General features: G+C 30.5%; 1 protein-coding gene and 1 long non-coding RNA gene across 4 annotated transcripts; both read left to right on the top strand.

The window, feature by feature from the left end:
* The first annotated feature begins 10196 nt into the window (after window positions 1–10196).
* On the top strand, window positions 10197–11995 carry LOC149986515 (uncharacterized). Of its 3 annotated transcripts, none has more exons than XR_016500306.1 (3): window positions 10197–11023; window positions 11273–11459; window positions 11632–11995. It is a non-coding gene; the product is annotated as an uncharacterized LOC149986515 (long non-coding RNA). The 3 variants fall into 3 exon arrangements; XR_016500305.1 differs by having other exon boundaries at window positions 10197–10863; window positions 11263–11459; window positions 11589–11995; XR_016500304.1 differs by having other exon boundaries at window positions 10197–10863.
* Window positions 11996–12733: 738 nt separating this feature from the next.
* LOC112275548 (uncharacterized) lies at window positions 12734–15758 on the top strand. Its single transcript, XM_024506002.3, has 5 exons — window positions 12734–13830; window positions 14090–14570; window positions 14699–14773; window positions 14925–15031; window positions 15166–15758. The coding sequence occupies exons 1-5, from the start codon at window positions 13619–13621 to the stop codon at window positions 15419–15421; spliced, it is 1131 nt and encodes a 376-aa protein (XP_024361770.1). The 5' UTR covers window positions 12734–13618; the 3' UTR covers window positions 15422–15758.
* Window positions 15759–16478: the final 720 nt, after the last annotated feature.

A 16478-nucleotide genomic window follows, 5' to 3' on the forward strand; every position in this document is an offset into this window, starting at 1 on the left:
TCTTTATACAAATAAATTTTTAATTTTTTAATATTATTTTGTAAGTAGTAACATGCATTATGTTAGTATGTCAATCTCACACCACAATAATTTCTATCAAAAATAACTAGCTACTTAAAATCCAATTCATAGACTTTAAAATATGTATGATTAGTTCATAAAAAATATAAAAAATAAAAAATAAACTCTTAGGATGGAGATAAGATCAAGGTTGAGTATTAAAGATAAGAATTCGGTAAAAACAAAAAAAATAAGCTAGACTTTTTTCAAAAAAATATATCAAAATAAAAATAAGAAAATATGTATACTAAAAAAAAATTGAAATGGCTATTGCCAAAAGACAAGAAAACTAGAGACTTCTTAAAACTAGACTAGAAGCAAAAAAGAAATTGACAAGTGTAAAGAAGGCTTCATACTTGCCTCTATATATACTATCTATCCAAGAGCTATGTGGTGATATTCTAAAGAACTTCCAAAACATGTTGACTTTGTACAATACATAACTTAACTTTCAAGGCAAGTTTTTTATATGGATACGATATAGTTAGCTTATTTTGTAAGCTATTCATGTATGGCATGTGATTAACTTGTTGATTAAGTTTTTAATTTATCAATCAACTACAAATATATGTAAAGTCAAAGTAGCATCTATGAAGCTTCTAAAAAGCCTTCTTATAAGATATTATAAAATTAATCTATTTTTACTTATTTCTACCTATTCATATTATCTACATAATAATTACAATAAATATATGTCAGTGACATTATCTTCTTTTCTAAAAACATATTCCATAAAGAACAGTAATCAAATGTTGAAGAAATTTAAGACGTGGTGAATTGTATTTGACATGTACTCTAAACTTTGTTTTTTTTTAAAGATAGTTAATAGATCATCTCAACCATCGATAATAACTCATTTTAGGGTAAGAAGACCACTTTATTATTTAATCATTATTGAGACCTTCGTAACTTCTTTCAAATAAAATATATGTAACACCATGAAGAATTGTTCCTATCTCTAATAGAATCATTAAACATCAAGACTCTCTTCCTAAATCATGATACCAAATGCATTCTATTTCACCATCTATTGGAAGAAGAACATGTTGCTCTTGAAGAACTTCATCCCTATTATATTATTTTAAAGGCTATAATAATCATAATATTTTATTTGATAAGTTAACAACTGATTGCTTTTAAATTGAATTTATTGGTTGTTGGTTTTTCGTCTCTTTAATGCCACAATTACACAAAAACTAAAAATAAGAATAGAAGGTAGAATGCAATGTTTTCTAAATTTTATTTATTTTACAACAAATGTTTGTTATTCTTTATCTTGGATTTTATGGATGTTATTAATAAATAGCTTTGACCTTCTTTGCTATATTTGTAAGATTTTCTGCTTGCTTCTAGATGTATTTGTTAATATTATATCCATACCAATGAATAAGATATTTGAACCTAAGTTGGTGTTATCTTGAATCTAAGACTTCTTCAATCTCAAATTCTTGATTATTATCTACTTCTATAGGAGGCAATGGTATTTATCTTCTCTGTAGGATATTAATTGTCTTATATAGCTTCAAAAGAGATATGTGAATTATGAGATGGATTTTCATAGACTCTAGTAGATGTAATCAATAAGTAACACAATTGATATGTTCACAAATAAGAAATAGTTTAAATCTATAATAATCCAACTTGTGATAAGGATAAATAATTTTTATATTATAACAAAGTAATCAAAACTTATTACCAATATAAAATGAGATTGTTGCTTACAATAGGTATTTGCATTGTTTTTTTGTTGTTCTTGAACCTCTTTTAGTTGTGCCTTCATTATTATATGTAGCTCAAATAAATGATTTATAAAATCTTTCACAATAAGATTATTAACTTTTGAAAAGTCAAAAGCATAAAATTATAGATGATAACTATAATTAATAAAGAAAGACATTTGTTGCATAGAAGAATGTATTGTATTATTATAAAAAAAAATTGCCAGTGGCAAAAGTTTTTTCTAATCATTTTTTTAGTAATTAATGGTATATATCAAATATTGCTCTAAAATTTGATTTACATGCTTTGTTTGTCCGTCAATTTGAAGATGGAAAGTTGAAGATAGTTTTATGTCTACCCTTAGAATCTTGAAAAGTATTCTTCAAAATTTTGATATAAATTAAGTTCTTCCATTCAATATAATATCCTAAAATAATCCACGATAGTAATAGATGATTTCAAAACAAACTTAATTACTTCTTTACGTTTGATAAATTTTGTATATGATACAAAATGTGCCATCTAAGTGAAACAATCTACTATTATAAATATAAAAACATAAGAACTTATAACTAGAAGATCCATGATAAAATCTATAGAAACAAAAGACCATAGTTTTTCTAAAATGAATAAAAGTCGAAAAATCTGTAAAATTAATAATAAAGAATTTTTGATCTTTAGAAAATATCATAAGATTGTACGAAATCTTTAACCGCCTACTACATTTGGAGCCACCAAAAATCCTTAGATATTAGTAGCAAAGTCTTATTGTATCCAAAATGTCATGCTAGTGGAAAGTCGTGATAAGCTTGAACAATACATAATTGAGTTTCATCTTCTTGAACATATAAGTACCCCTTCAAATATAGTAGATTATTTTTGAATTCAAATATAAAGTATCATAAAACTTTGAAGGATTTTCTTTCATATCACAAATAAGAGGATCAAAAGACATACTTAATTAAGCTTGCTTAATAAAAGTTGAATCAATAATTAATCTTGATTGTATTACTTGAAGATGAAGATGTTTTAACTTCAAGAAAATTTTCCATTATTAATCAAAAGTAGTATTTTCTTCTTTTGATCCAAAGTAAGATCATCTAAAGAATGTATAATGAACCTTATTATTTTCTTCATCATTGAGTGATCTTGAATTTGAATCTTGACAACGACATGCTCCAATAAGTTTGGCAACGATTCAAAACATGTATTGATATAAATTACTCATGATTCTAATATTTTATATATACGGTGATTGGACTAGGAGTGTTTTTTAGATAATGGCACCATTCTTGAAGTGAATCTATAATTACAAGTTGTTCTTTGTTGTAGATCTCATAATTGATTTTAGCTACTGAAAATTTTTTTAAATAAAAAGCTATAGGTGAAGTTTATCATCTATTCTCATTTATAACCATATAACATTCAAAGGAAAATTTGATGCATCTATTTGTATAAAAAATTGCTTAAAAAAATTAATGCAATATAAGATTGGTGTAAAATAAAGAGTCTCTTCAAAACTTCAAGTATTACTGTTGCTTCTTAATTCTATTAAATTTTGTATTTACAAGTCAAATATGTAATAAGAGCTGTAACTTGACAAAAGTTCTTGATAAAGATCCAATAGTAATTCACAAATTCCAAAAAATATTAAAAATCTTATATCATTTATGAGATCTTTCAATTCATAATAATTTGAATTTTTTTAAGATCCATTATAAGTCCATCATTTGAAATGATGTATTATAAGAAGTCAACTTAAGTAATGTGAAACATATGCTTTTCTATCTTGGCATAGAATCTCACATCTTTTAGTTTTTGTAACATTTGATGAACTTGAAGTTCATATCCTTTTATATTTTTAGAATAATTTTAGATGTTATTTAGATAATAGACAATAAAATTATCTAAAAACTTTTGAAAGTCATTATTTATTAGATATTGAAAAACTATTGGTACAAAAATAATGACAATATATTCAAAATATCTGTACTTGGTTCAAAATGCATTTTTTCATTCATATCTTTTTTTTATGCATATCAAATTAAACATCTTTAGTAGGTCTATTTTTATATGAATTTTAATTTGATTCAATTGATCAAGAAGTCTAGATATCAAAAGTAGTGAGTAGCTTTTATTAATCTTGATCTTATTGAATCTTCAATAATTGATACACATTTATAATGATCAATTTTTTTTTCTTCACAAATAAAATTGGAGCTCTTGTTGGAGATTTGGAATGGCATATGAAGTTTTTGGCCATATTTTCTTCAATATACTCTTTGAATTGAGTCAATTCATTTTATGATAAATTATAGGTTTTTCCAAATGGTAGTTGAGTTCTTTCTTGAAAGTTATTTGAAAAGTCATAGGAATGATGTTTTGGAAGAGTATGTACATTATTCTTTTCAAATGCATCTTAAAAATCTTGAGCATACAAGAAAGTTCTTGCACCTACAAATATAGGTTTGGTTGTACTAGACTTATGAATTTTTACTTGATTAATTATATTCTTAATTATATTTTTAGAAAAATCAAGACTAGAAGAAATCCAATATATTTAAAGATTATATTTTTTTAATTACATTAAATCTAAAATGACCAAATTAGAAAAAAAAAAACTAAATAATATTAAATACCACAAGTTACTATAATTATTAATTATTACTTCTAGAAGAAATATTTTGTAAATAATGTCTCTAGGGGACAATAGATGATCATTTATGACTTTTATATGAATAGATTTTGTTTGCTTTATTAAAGATATGTTATGTCTTTTAATAAATTCATCATTTAAAAAATGAGACAAGGCTCTTGAATCTAACAAAGTAGAGGTTTTGTGATGTTTAAGTCCTAAACCAATATCTATTACAAAAAAAAAAAAAAAAAAAGTTTTGAAGAAAGAATAGGACCTTCATTAGGTATTGTCTAAGTGCACAATCTCTATTATAGTTGGATAATTTTTTTTTTTTTTGACATACTATCTTCTTTGATAGTTGTACTTCTTATTTTATAATTGCATTACTTCTTTGAAAAATATTGAGTATTGTGCTTTGATTCTCCATAATATAAATAAAATCTTTTTTGATAACAATGAGTCTTTTCTTGCTTAATAAGATATTTGAAATATTTTTATTAATTTTCATATCTTTTACTTTTGAAGATATATCTTAAAAAGACGTTGATGTTGCTATTGAATTGTAATAATTTTGAGGCGTACTTATGCAATTTTTAGAGTAAAATTTTAAAAAATAATTTTCACATAATATTACAAAATTAATAGCTGAACTTAATATTTGAAGATCAAATAAATTGAGCATCAATTTCTTTATCTCATATTTTAATCTATAAAGAAATTTTCTAATGAATGCAATATCATCCTACTTAATATCAATTGCAAGTTGTCTAAATTTTAAAGCATATAATATTATAGATTTATTTTCTTGTTGTAAAATATGGATCTTATTTGTTGCAATACAAATTATATCATATATTTTATATATAAATCAAAACTTTATTAAGAAAGCTTTCAAATTTTTTAATATTAGATCATATTATTCAAAAAAAGATGAAAACCATGATAACATAGAACTTAATAATAGTATTATAATAAACATGATTTGTGATTGTGAAGTTGCATAGCTCTAGAATTGAAGTTCAATTGCCAATTGTACTTAATTAATAAAATCTCAAAACTTTAATCTTGTACAATCAAACTTCTTAAGTCAGGCAATTCTTGGTTTTCTAGCACTTGAATGATATTCTACCATAGGAGAAGGGACATAATTTGATACAGATATTAAAGCAATTCCAATCATCTCTATATCTTTACTTTTTGTCTTTCTTATTCTTCATTGTCATGGTAAATTGAGTTAATGCATTACTGGTATTAACTCCATCAATTGTTATTGCATTTTTGCTATTGCACTCTTAATTTCAACAAGTCTTCTATAATAATACTTAAAAGAAAAAAAATATCTAATATTACTTAAGACAAATAAAAGGAATGACTTGAGAATAAAAAATGAAATATGAATTTAGAAGAAGATAATCCACAACTTCTAATATATTTATGTCTTATCAAAAGAAAGAAATAATCCATTCTTAATTTTAAAAAAAAAAAACAAAAACAAAAACAAAACAAAACAAAACAAAACAAAAAACAAAAAACAAAAAAATAAACAAAGACAAAGCTCTGATATTATAAATAGATTCTTGTAAATTTTTCAATGAAAAGAACTTATAAAAAATTAATAAAATTTTGATATTTTTTCAAAGAATTATAATAATAAATAAATAAATAAGCATATATATTTTTTTAAAAATAAAATGACTATTGCCAAAAGACAAAAAAAAACTAGAAACTTCTTAAAACTAGAAACTTCTTGAAATTAGACTAAAAGCAAGAAAAGAATTGAGAAAAGTAAAGAAGGCTTTATTTTTTCTTCTACATATACTATCTACCTAGGAATTATATGGCAATGTTCTATAAGATGTCCAGAATGTGTTGACTTTGCACAATATATATCTTAACTTGCAAGGCAAGTTTTCTATATAGATGCCATATAATTAGCTTATTATATAAGCTATCAACATATGGCACGTGGTTAACTTAATCACCAAATTTCTAACCTATCAATCAACTACAAATACATGTAAAGTCAAAATAGCATCTATGAAGCTTTTAAGATGTTTTTTTAAAAGATATTATAAAATTAATCTAATTTTAGTTACTTCTTCCTATTCATATTGCCTAGGTAACAATTACAATAAATATATGTCCGTAACATTGAATCGTATAGGATAGAAATTGAAACAAGAAAAGAAGATTGGAAATAAGATTGGAGATAGAATTTGAAACAAATGACATGTATAAAATGAATTATGAAATGGGATGTAGAGTGTGATTTTAATAAAATTAGATTATGGCTATCACAACTCTTTAAATATAAATATATATAAATATATAAAATGCATCTATGCAATAATTTTAACATAAGAAATAATCATTTATATTGCTTGCAATTATACTAAATTAGAAAATATTTGTAAACTTATCAAGAAGATTATTTATAAAAATGTAAAAAATGATTCAATTGTATATTTTTATTTTTCTTTTTTATGGTTAATTTTCTATATAAGACTAGATGATTTTGAATAAAATAAGTTATTTCTTAAGCATAAAATAAATGTAAAAAAAAATTAAATATAATATAATTAAAATTTGAATATCAATAAAATATAAATATTAAGAAATAGAACTACTCAATGTTATTAAAAAGTTGATATTTCTTTTAAAAAATACTATTATATTAACATGAAGTTGAATATACTATCAATTATGTATATATAAAAATAAATAAAAATAAAAATAAAATTTTATTCTTTATATGTTTATACATTATATTTTTGAAGTTAAAATTATATTTTCTAAAATATATTATAATAATATTTATATAATATATTTAATATTAAAAATCAAACATATTATTATTAAAATTTTAAATTATATAATTTATCATCAAATGAACTTAAATTGTCACAAATATACATATTTATTCCAATAATTACTTATATGATTAGATAGAAGTAGATAAAAGTAGATTAATAAAATAATATCTTATGGAGTTTTATAGACACATCTTTCACTATATACATATTTATAGTTGATTTATAGGTTAGAAATTTGGTCAATAAGTTAACCATGTGTTGCACATGTTGATAGCTTATAAAATAAGCTAACTATGTGGTGTACATATAGAAAACTTGTCTTGCGAGTAAAGACATGTGTCTTATAATTTGGATAGATATTAGAGGTCCTATAAAATGTTGCTACTTAGCTCTTAATTCAATAATATATATGGAGGTAAGAATGAAGCCTCTTTCATTCTTATCAATGTCTTTTTAGTCCTTAGTCTTTTTTAAGTCTTTTTAATCTTTTTGTCTTTAGTAATAGCCATTCTAGTTTAATATTATATCATCTTTGAATGTTTCTTCAATCTTTTCAAGTGATACAAGAGTGTATTGATCTTTCAATTCTCTAAGATTCATGTCTTTGATATAAATTAACTTTAACATCACTAAAATATTAATATTTAATCTTTATTATATTTTATTTTAAATAAAATAAAAAATATTATTTTTATATTTTTAATTAAAATTCTTCAAGAAAAAATAAATTAATATACAATAACATGAAAAGGCTTAAGAATTAATTAATTCATAAAAAATATTCTTACTTATTTTTTAAAAAATCTAAGTTTTTTATGTGTTTATTTAAATTAAGTTATTTTTATAAAATTAGATAGTAACTAATTTATCTTTAGCTTATTAATAATTCAAATTCAAAATTTTTAATTATCTAAGTACAAGATGATTCTTAGTTTTTTATAAATACTTAATAAAATAGTATAATTATTTCTTTTCAAATAATTAATATAACAACAATTGAATATATATATACATATATATATATATATATATATATATATACTTAATTATCAATAAAGATATCTTGTAGCTAGATTTAATATATTTTTATTAAATAATGATAAATATTTTAAATTATATTTAAAATATTTAAAAAATAATACTTTGATTATAATTTTAAATATTTTTTATGAATCAAATCCAATTAATATTTATACAATATCAAATGTGCTATAATCAAAATCTATTTATTATACTAAGAGTGTTTATAATTGTTTTCAAATTTATTTCAACATAATATCATTAATATTTATAATGGCATGGCTTAACTTCAAATAGATAAAATTGTGTATATTTTTAAATTTTTATGTTATTTTAAATTATTTTTAATAAAATTTATTATTTATTTTTGCCACAAAATAGTAAAAATTCTACAACCATGAGTATTGAGTGATGAATAAAATATTAATACATGCATCTCTATGGAATTTGCTTAGTAAAATTAATCCTTAGAGTATGAATTATAGTTTAATATATAACTATTAATATAAAGTTTTAATACACAGATTTACTACAAAAGTGTATACTTTGTAGGTAAAGATTCTTTAAAGATACTAGAAAATAAGATTTAATAGAATTTATTTTGAAATCTCTTTTAAGACTAGAAAATTATTATAATCTGACTATGCACATGTATTCCACATATAATATTATTAGTTAACTTGCTAGAATTGCTTGAGTTTTGAGATAGTATATATATTTATATATATTTGAACATGATTTAATGTATTACAATTGTATATAAATATATATAGAAACTTTGATGTTTTTTATTTTTTATTTTCTGCACAATTGTGTTTTTACTTATTCATAATTATACATTAAGGTGTATCAATAAAAACATTATATCTATCAGTTGTTATAAGATTCTAAAAATATGAGTGCCAAACCTCTTCTTCTTTTTTACTATGTTTTAATTAAATAAATCATAATTGTAGATGTAAGGTTAATAACACACATCTGAATTCTACAAGCATTGTTTTTTGTCATAAAAAGTATTGTATGTAAGATGTCACTCTTCACCTGTACAATATTGCACCAGCATTCACCAATTTGCCATTATATCCCTAAATGATTGGTACCTACACTAATAAGTTCATTCCCCATAATTCAATGATTAGCTTGTGTGTGTGCTTTGTAACAAGTCCAAAGCAATTGCACATGGAATTGCTTCTCAAAGTTGCCTTTGCAAAGTCCACTCTTTACAAACCAAGATAAATTTATTAAAATACATCTCATTGGATCTCCTATTCCAGTGATGAGATTCAAAAGCATGCTTAGGGTACCTTTTTGTAATGAATTAGAGCATGTGTTTATATTGCCAAATAAAGAAATGTAATGTGGCATCAATTGGGTTCACCCAATAGTTGTAGAGGAAGTGTCCTTTTTGTCCCTTTTTAATGAATTTGTTTTGTGGGTGCCAGGTTGTCATGGAGCTCTTTCCATCTGGAATCTCAGTTCTGGGTCCTTGTGTGCTATGGTGTTTTGCGGTGTAATTTGTTCATTTTCGTCTCAAAAAAAACACTAATCTCTTGTCAAATCTGTGAGGTGAATAAAATATGCATAAAACCAACCAACCGCTTCAAATAAGTTAATTTCAATCAATCATTAGTATTTACTTCCTTATTGTTCTTTTCATGACTAGTTGCAAAATGATAAGCTTACTGTGCTAAATGCATGGCAGCAGATTGTGAAACCATGTTGTTTGACATGATCCATCAAAATGGAACCCTAATGATTTATCTAAAAAATATTGCATAGTTCAAGTTTGTTGGATACTTGTCTTAAAACATGGAACAGAAGTAAAAAATCTCCCAAAACTTTATTGAAAGAATAATAAGATTCATGATTTGGTATTAGTAACTTATCAAATTGCTTATCTTGTGTTGCATTGCAAAAAAAGTAATAAGATGCATTCCATCCATTCACCTGTATTCACAGTCATTCACAGTCATGTTTTTTATATATAGATTAGGTACCAAAATGGCAATGAGTTTGGTGTCCTTACCCAGCCATTGCCACTAAAACCATCCAGAAAAGACCCTGTGGTTATTGCATTAACTCTTGAATATCCACTAATGGAAAGCCAAGTTTCATGGCATTCTCTTTTGGCATGGGTCCCCCCCCTTCAAACCCTAACTGTTTTAACGCTTTCCCCCATGATTTTGTGCCTGGAAGCATGGATGCAAGACTAGTACAGAAGTGGCTAAATTCCATCAATACTATGCAAACCAGCCATATCCAGTTGTCGCCTTAAATATAAGGGGCTTCTGTAGTGGTATTTGTTGGGTGTCGAAATGGATGAATGAGAGTTCATGGACAAAACAACTGGTTTGGGCTGTGGATGGGAAGCTAAAAACAATTGCCATTGCAAATCAGTGATACATATGGAAAAAGACGAGAAAGAAGAACAAAAATAAGAAGAAGAAGGAGAGGGTTTCATTTGTACACAGTCACTTTTTTAAAGAAGAAAAGGCTCATCATCCAAGCCAGGGTCCAACACAAAAATTATCATAGTAAAAAAGCAGTTTCTCAGATTAGTTTAATATTTGTAATGCATGCAACTATCATTTCGCTACACGAAACATTTACAAGGTCTGAGAAAAAAAAATTGGGATATATATATATATATATATATGTAAAGCCACTTGTTCATTATTATTTTGCGTCAACTTACACAATTACAAAATGGACATGTATTGAAAATCAAGACAGACTGAAAAAAGGATCGATTTTGTTACACCCTAATTTGCATGTAGGTTGTCACTGGAACACACAATAAACACAATGGTGCTTAAATATCACGTACTCACCCAATAATGTAGAAAACTCGTGAATTGTATTATTATTATTATAAGGATGTGGTACGAAGTAATAAACCTCCGGAAATTGCACAGAGGAATCAACTTATCGTGAGTGATTTACTGCTAAATACAGCATAGAAAAACTTTATTCTTAGTGGTTGAATCTGAGGGAGCGCCGATATCGAGGAAGTGTCGTGCAGGGACGATTGTCGACCGCCTTTTTCAGTTACCGGAGTGGAGTGGCGGGATATGGAAGCGCCGCCGTCGTCGATTTCCCGCGAGGCTTCGAATCCCGCCGGCGGCTGGCTGAGGGTGGCCGAGGGAGGCGTTGTCGTTGGATGGAGTGATGGATGGATGCTTGCGACTTTTATAGATTTAAGTAGCTGTGTATGTATGCGCACACATACACCGAAGTCATATATGATTTAAAATATTAGTATGATTTATTTATTTTTCCTTGAATGCTGGTTGAAATCTTAATACCGAGTGATTGATTTGAACCACTGGTTTAATCAGTAAGGTTGTTCACCTTGGAGTCTTGTGTATGGGGAGACAACAGAAAGAATTGGAGCATCGTGGAATTTTGTAGAGATGTTTGGACCAACAGAAACCAAGGGAATCAATTAGTGTATATCCTCAACAACAATTTGGTTCATTCTTAGGTGGCGTGGTCGAGGAACCAGCTGGTAATGAGATGTGGATCTTGTGGTTCCAGAGGAAACTGGGTTCCTGCAAGCTAACCCACCCTGCAGCAAGATGGTTAACTTCAAAATGTATGGAAATAGATTGCCACATTTGTTGAGGCTCCATTAGGTTTAGTCTTAGACATAATGGAAATAGTTCAATCAGGGACCTCAACAATTTCCCTTCAGAACCTTGTATTTCCTACCAGGCAATCAATCAATCAATCAATCTTTCAAGCTTGTTCGATTGCCCACGAGGTTAGGAATCTCACGAGTGCTAATTCAGTATAGACCAAATTTGGAGAAATTGTCATATAATATATTGTCACACAACAAGTGGACGGAGAAGGTGAAAGATAGACGAGGAGATGAAGACGGCCAAAAACTTCATTGTTCTACGGAATCTCCACATTTAAACCCTTTTCACTGTAACCAATGCTAATGAAAACGACGGTAACTCAGATGGCTGTGGTAATAGTGTTGTTCCTTGGCTGGAGCCTATTCACTCTCGACCCATCATGAAAATATATTTGTGATTGCCAATTTGGATATGAATATCTTGCATTTTGCCTATTTATTGCAGAGCATGAGTCATCGAAGTAATCAAGTGGGTTTTTCCTGGCAATGCAGAAGAAAGATCAGAAGGCAACCAGGGAATCCAATGCTCGGAGGCTCTGTCTTTTATCTCTTCTTCGAATACGAGGGAAATCGTTACCCAACGCGAAGAGGAAGATTAGTATACCAGTCGCCGACCGCGGTGATGGTTCCATGCGCGCTGGCAGCAGCGACCACTCGTGCGGTCGTTCACCGATTGATAGTCAAACTTTGGCTGTAAAAAGAGGCGGGAACTGCCCTCCCGCTAAATTCAAATAGTCTCCCGCCCCCGCCATCTCGACGATGCGCATGTTCTCACCTCAGAATCGTCGTCGTCTACATTGTTTCAAGTTTTAATGACCTCCTTCCGTGATGCTGCATCGATACAGCCTGGCCCTGGAAGGAGCGCTATTGTTAGTGCGCGTGTATGTGTGTTAGTGTTGGAGTTCAATCCCACCTCTCGTCCCCTGCGTCCTGATCTGGAGCTTCTCTGGCACCTCAGGTAGTCTTCGGTGTCTTGTTTAGGTTTGGCAGAGTGCCAGCTTTCGGGAATGAAGTCGCTAGTGGTAACCCGAGGCCGCTGGAGCAGCGCTGCATCAGGGAAACTTGCCCATTAGTGCAGTGAATTATAGCTCGGAGGAAACGTGCCACAGCCGGAGTGTAGGGAATTTTTTGGTGCTCTTACTAGTGATTCTCACAAGCTATTGTGTGGTTGCATGTTTGAGGAGAGGAAGCGTCGCGGGACATTGGGGTTTCTGGTAGGATTTTTGGAAGCGTACTTCTGGGGTTGAGAAGTGTGACTGTGGCGCAGTTCTTTGCGTGGGCTATTTTTGTTTTCCGGTTGGCCAGGGTTAACTCTGTTCGGTCGGAGGTTGTGGTATCCTGTGAGCTTAGCTTACGCACAGTGCAGCGCAGCAGTCATTTGGCCGATGTGCCTTGACCACTTGAAAGGGTTCAAAGTTTTGTGATAGCAGCAAGAGTTTCCGCTCAATTGAAGGCTGTGACCCTGCGTTGGTTAGTGATTCAATTCTTCCCTCCAGTTTGCATAGCATCCTTTGCCCACAGCCTCGTTTCTTCCGAGTTCGCGGCTACACTATCTCATCACGAATTGCGATCACTGTTGAGGAATAGGTGACGACGGTGTCACTTTGTTAGTGAAGGAGATAAACCGATGGAATAAAGTATGCAGTAGAATGTGGGCTAATACATTGTCACAAGCGTCGTCATTGTGCGTGCGAAGCTGCTGAAGCTAAATAATAGCCATATACGATGCCTCGACCGAGGAGGAGAGGTGAAACATGTAGAGTTGTTTGCGAACAACCTGATGCTGTAACCTATGTTGAGCGTCAAAGTTGCGACTCTCCTAGGAGTTCTGTAGCAATTACCATTGCTGTGGAGGACCGAGTTGATTCTTCTTGTGTATCTTCACCTTATCGAAGAGTTCCGGAACCGACCCGCGGCTCCTCGCAGATGTCTTCGAGGTGGGATACTCATTTGAATAGCCCGTTTAACATGGATGAGACTCAGTTGGCAGGCTTGAAACGATTTTCGTCATGATTCTTGTTTTGTGCTGTTTGGATAAATTTAAAATCTTATGAACTTCATTCTGTACTGCTGTTATAGAGTTACAGAGAGTCTTCTACCTCCTTTGATCTCTACATTCCCCGCTTAGCTCGGGTTACCTACATCTATGAGTGTTCAAAACTCGCTTCTGACTCATGGGATTTGTTTGTTTCGCAGTGGACGTGCACTGAGGGCCGACGACGTGGTAATGACTGAAATTAGGCTAAACCCTGTGAATGAACCGGTGATCCATGGTTTAGAACTAAGTATGGATAATCACACACATGTGCATCGGCGGCGAAAGTATCTGAGGCCAGGACAGCTTGCACAATTAGTGGATGAACATAAGAAATCTCGTATCTCCAATGGAGCATTAGGAAAGAAGAGAATATTTGAGAACAACTTCACAAGAAGCCGGCCTCTTTCCGCAGAAGTTGGAGATATATCCGCACCGAACTTGGCTTCATCATTATCAAGGTCTCCTGTTTCGACGGTACAAGTTTTTGGACCCACATTTCCTCAGAGGAAGAAGTTAGTAGCGCCTAGGACTCCCCTAACTCCCGCATCCCAGCTGACCGTGGTGCGAGATTCCATGCGTGAAGTGGACTTCTCATCTCAACCTGAATCATCTTTGGAAAGCTTGCCGGTCGAGCTGCTGGTACAGACCGTGCCTTCACTCGACTTGCCCTGGTGGCGTCATTAGTTTGTCTCACTGCTTTTAAAGACTACAAGCGCCGTAGAGCGTTCTTTGATGATTCTGACAACATTAACTGTAACATTGAGCAGGTACACATTGTTTGTAGACTGCACCACGATCAGCTTAAACCCGTCTTCCACGTTTGTCGGTCATTGCAAGAAGCGGTGAGTTCAGGCACTCTCGAAAATGCGTGTTCACTGGCAGCTTCCTAATCTAAGGTTTTTTCAGAGAGTCTATTGCTGAGGGTAGATTGCTCTAGTACGCAGTCTTCCTTCATCTGTCTTGCTGATTTGTAGTTTCTTGTTCAACGTGCAGGTTAACATTGCTAGAGAAATGCATTTTAATTTCACCACTCCCGATTATGAGAGGCAGAAAACTATAGGCTTATACACTCCTAAACGCCACCGAGATATATATCGGAAGTAAGCTACACATACTTTGAAACCTGGTTGTCGTTGCCAGTGACAAGGAATGGACTGTATCTCGCACATCTCGTTTATGAGTTGTAGTGGAGATTGCGTGTTTTGTGGATACTTACGGTTTTCTATGTGTGCAGTGTTAGTGAAGCACCTGGAGGTGTGTTGGATGTGCGACCTCCAACACCCCAGGCCCCAAGACATGCACCGAAGCCAGCTTATGCACGGATTCCTTTGGCTGAAATGAATGCAGTCGTTGCTCCATTGTTTCAAGGACCTAGTGATACTCCTCACAGGCCTGCTGGTCTTCCTCGCCTAGCATTTAAGGCGGTTGCATCACATCGAGTTCTCTTCAACGAAGAAGAGTTTCTTCAAGGTGGAACTCTTGCGGCTTGAGATTTGAATTAACACAGTTTAAGCTTGTACGATTTTCGAGTATCTTATCACATGATGGACGATGATGTCATGCCATGCATGTGCCTCATCGGTACCTTGTAGATCATATGTTGATTAACATGAGTCTTCAAACCAACGCCCGTCACTTCTCTGTCCTGGAAAAGACCATAGATGAATTGGGTACGGTGAGGCTGAGATATGGCAACATTCCGGTAACTTATAACAATTTTAAATGTGGAGAAAATAGGTGAAGCTGAATGCTTAGCGGCTTCCGTGATGTAACATATTTCTTACAAAACATTTCCATTTAGTGGACGAAACGCTCCAGTCCTCGGCATTTTCTTTTGTTTTTCCTTTTAACTTTTTTGTTATCAATTTGGTTGATTTGTGAAATGTGTGATCTTCTCGTACCACTATCGATACTCAGAATAACTAAGGCACTTTACTGTGCATGTTGCGTTGCTTGTATATCGTAGAAACTTTCGGAAGAGATTAGAGCATTTAGGCGGTAAGGTCCACTTAGTTATCTCTAGTTTGCTACGTTGACTTTATCTCTCGATTGCTACGTTGACTCTATCCGAGGTGGAGATTGTTGTTCACCATCCGAAGAGTAGAAAAGTGGATGATCTACTTACCAAATAAATTTCCAACTGAGGGATTCAAGGTAAAGTAGCATTTCATTGAAACTATCCTCTTGAAATTAGCTTGAAATCTTCAAATCAAAGATATAATCTTAAATTTTACATCTCCATCATGTTTGATGTTTAGACGTATACTTTTATCATTTGATAGTATTGTTAGAAAATTATTCTCTTTAATAATGCATATATTAATTTAAATCTCCAAATGGATATCTTAAAACTTTTGGTGACATTTTACATCTAAAGAAATTGAATACTTGAATTTAGTATGTTGATAATGCCATTGCATGCCAATACAATTTTGTTTCTAAAAAGCTATTGTTTCTAAAAAGCTAAAATATAACAAATCAAATGCATTTAGACTAAATGACATGTTAGACTAATTCAATTTGATGATTTCTATCATCTCCTTGAAT

Source organism: Physcomitrium patens, chromosome 23 (assembly GCF_059467195.1).
Source record: "Physcomitrium patens ecotype Gransden chromosome 23, ASM5946719v1, whole genome shotgun sequence".
NCBI classification, from domain to species: domain Eukaryota; kingdom Viridiplantae; phylum Streptophyta; class Bryopsida; order Funariales; family Funariaceae; genus Physcomitrium; species Physcomitrium patens.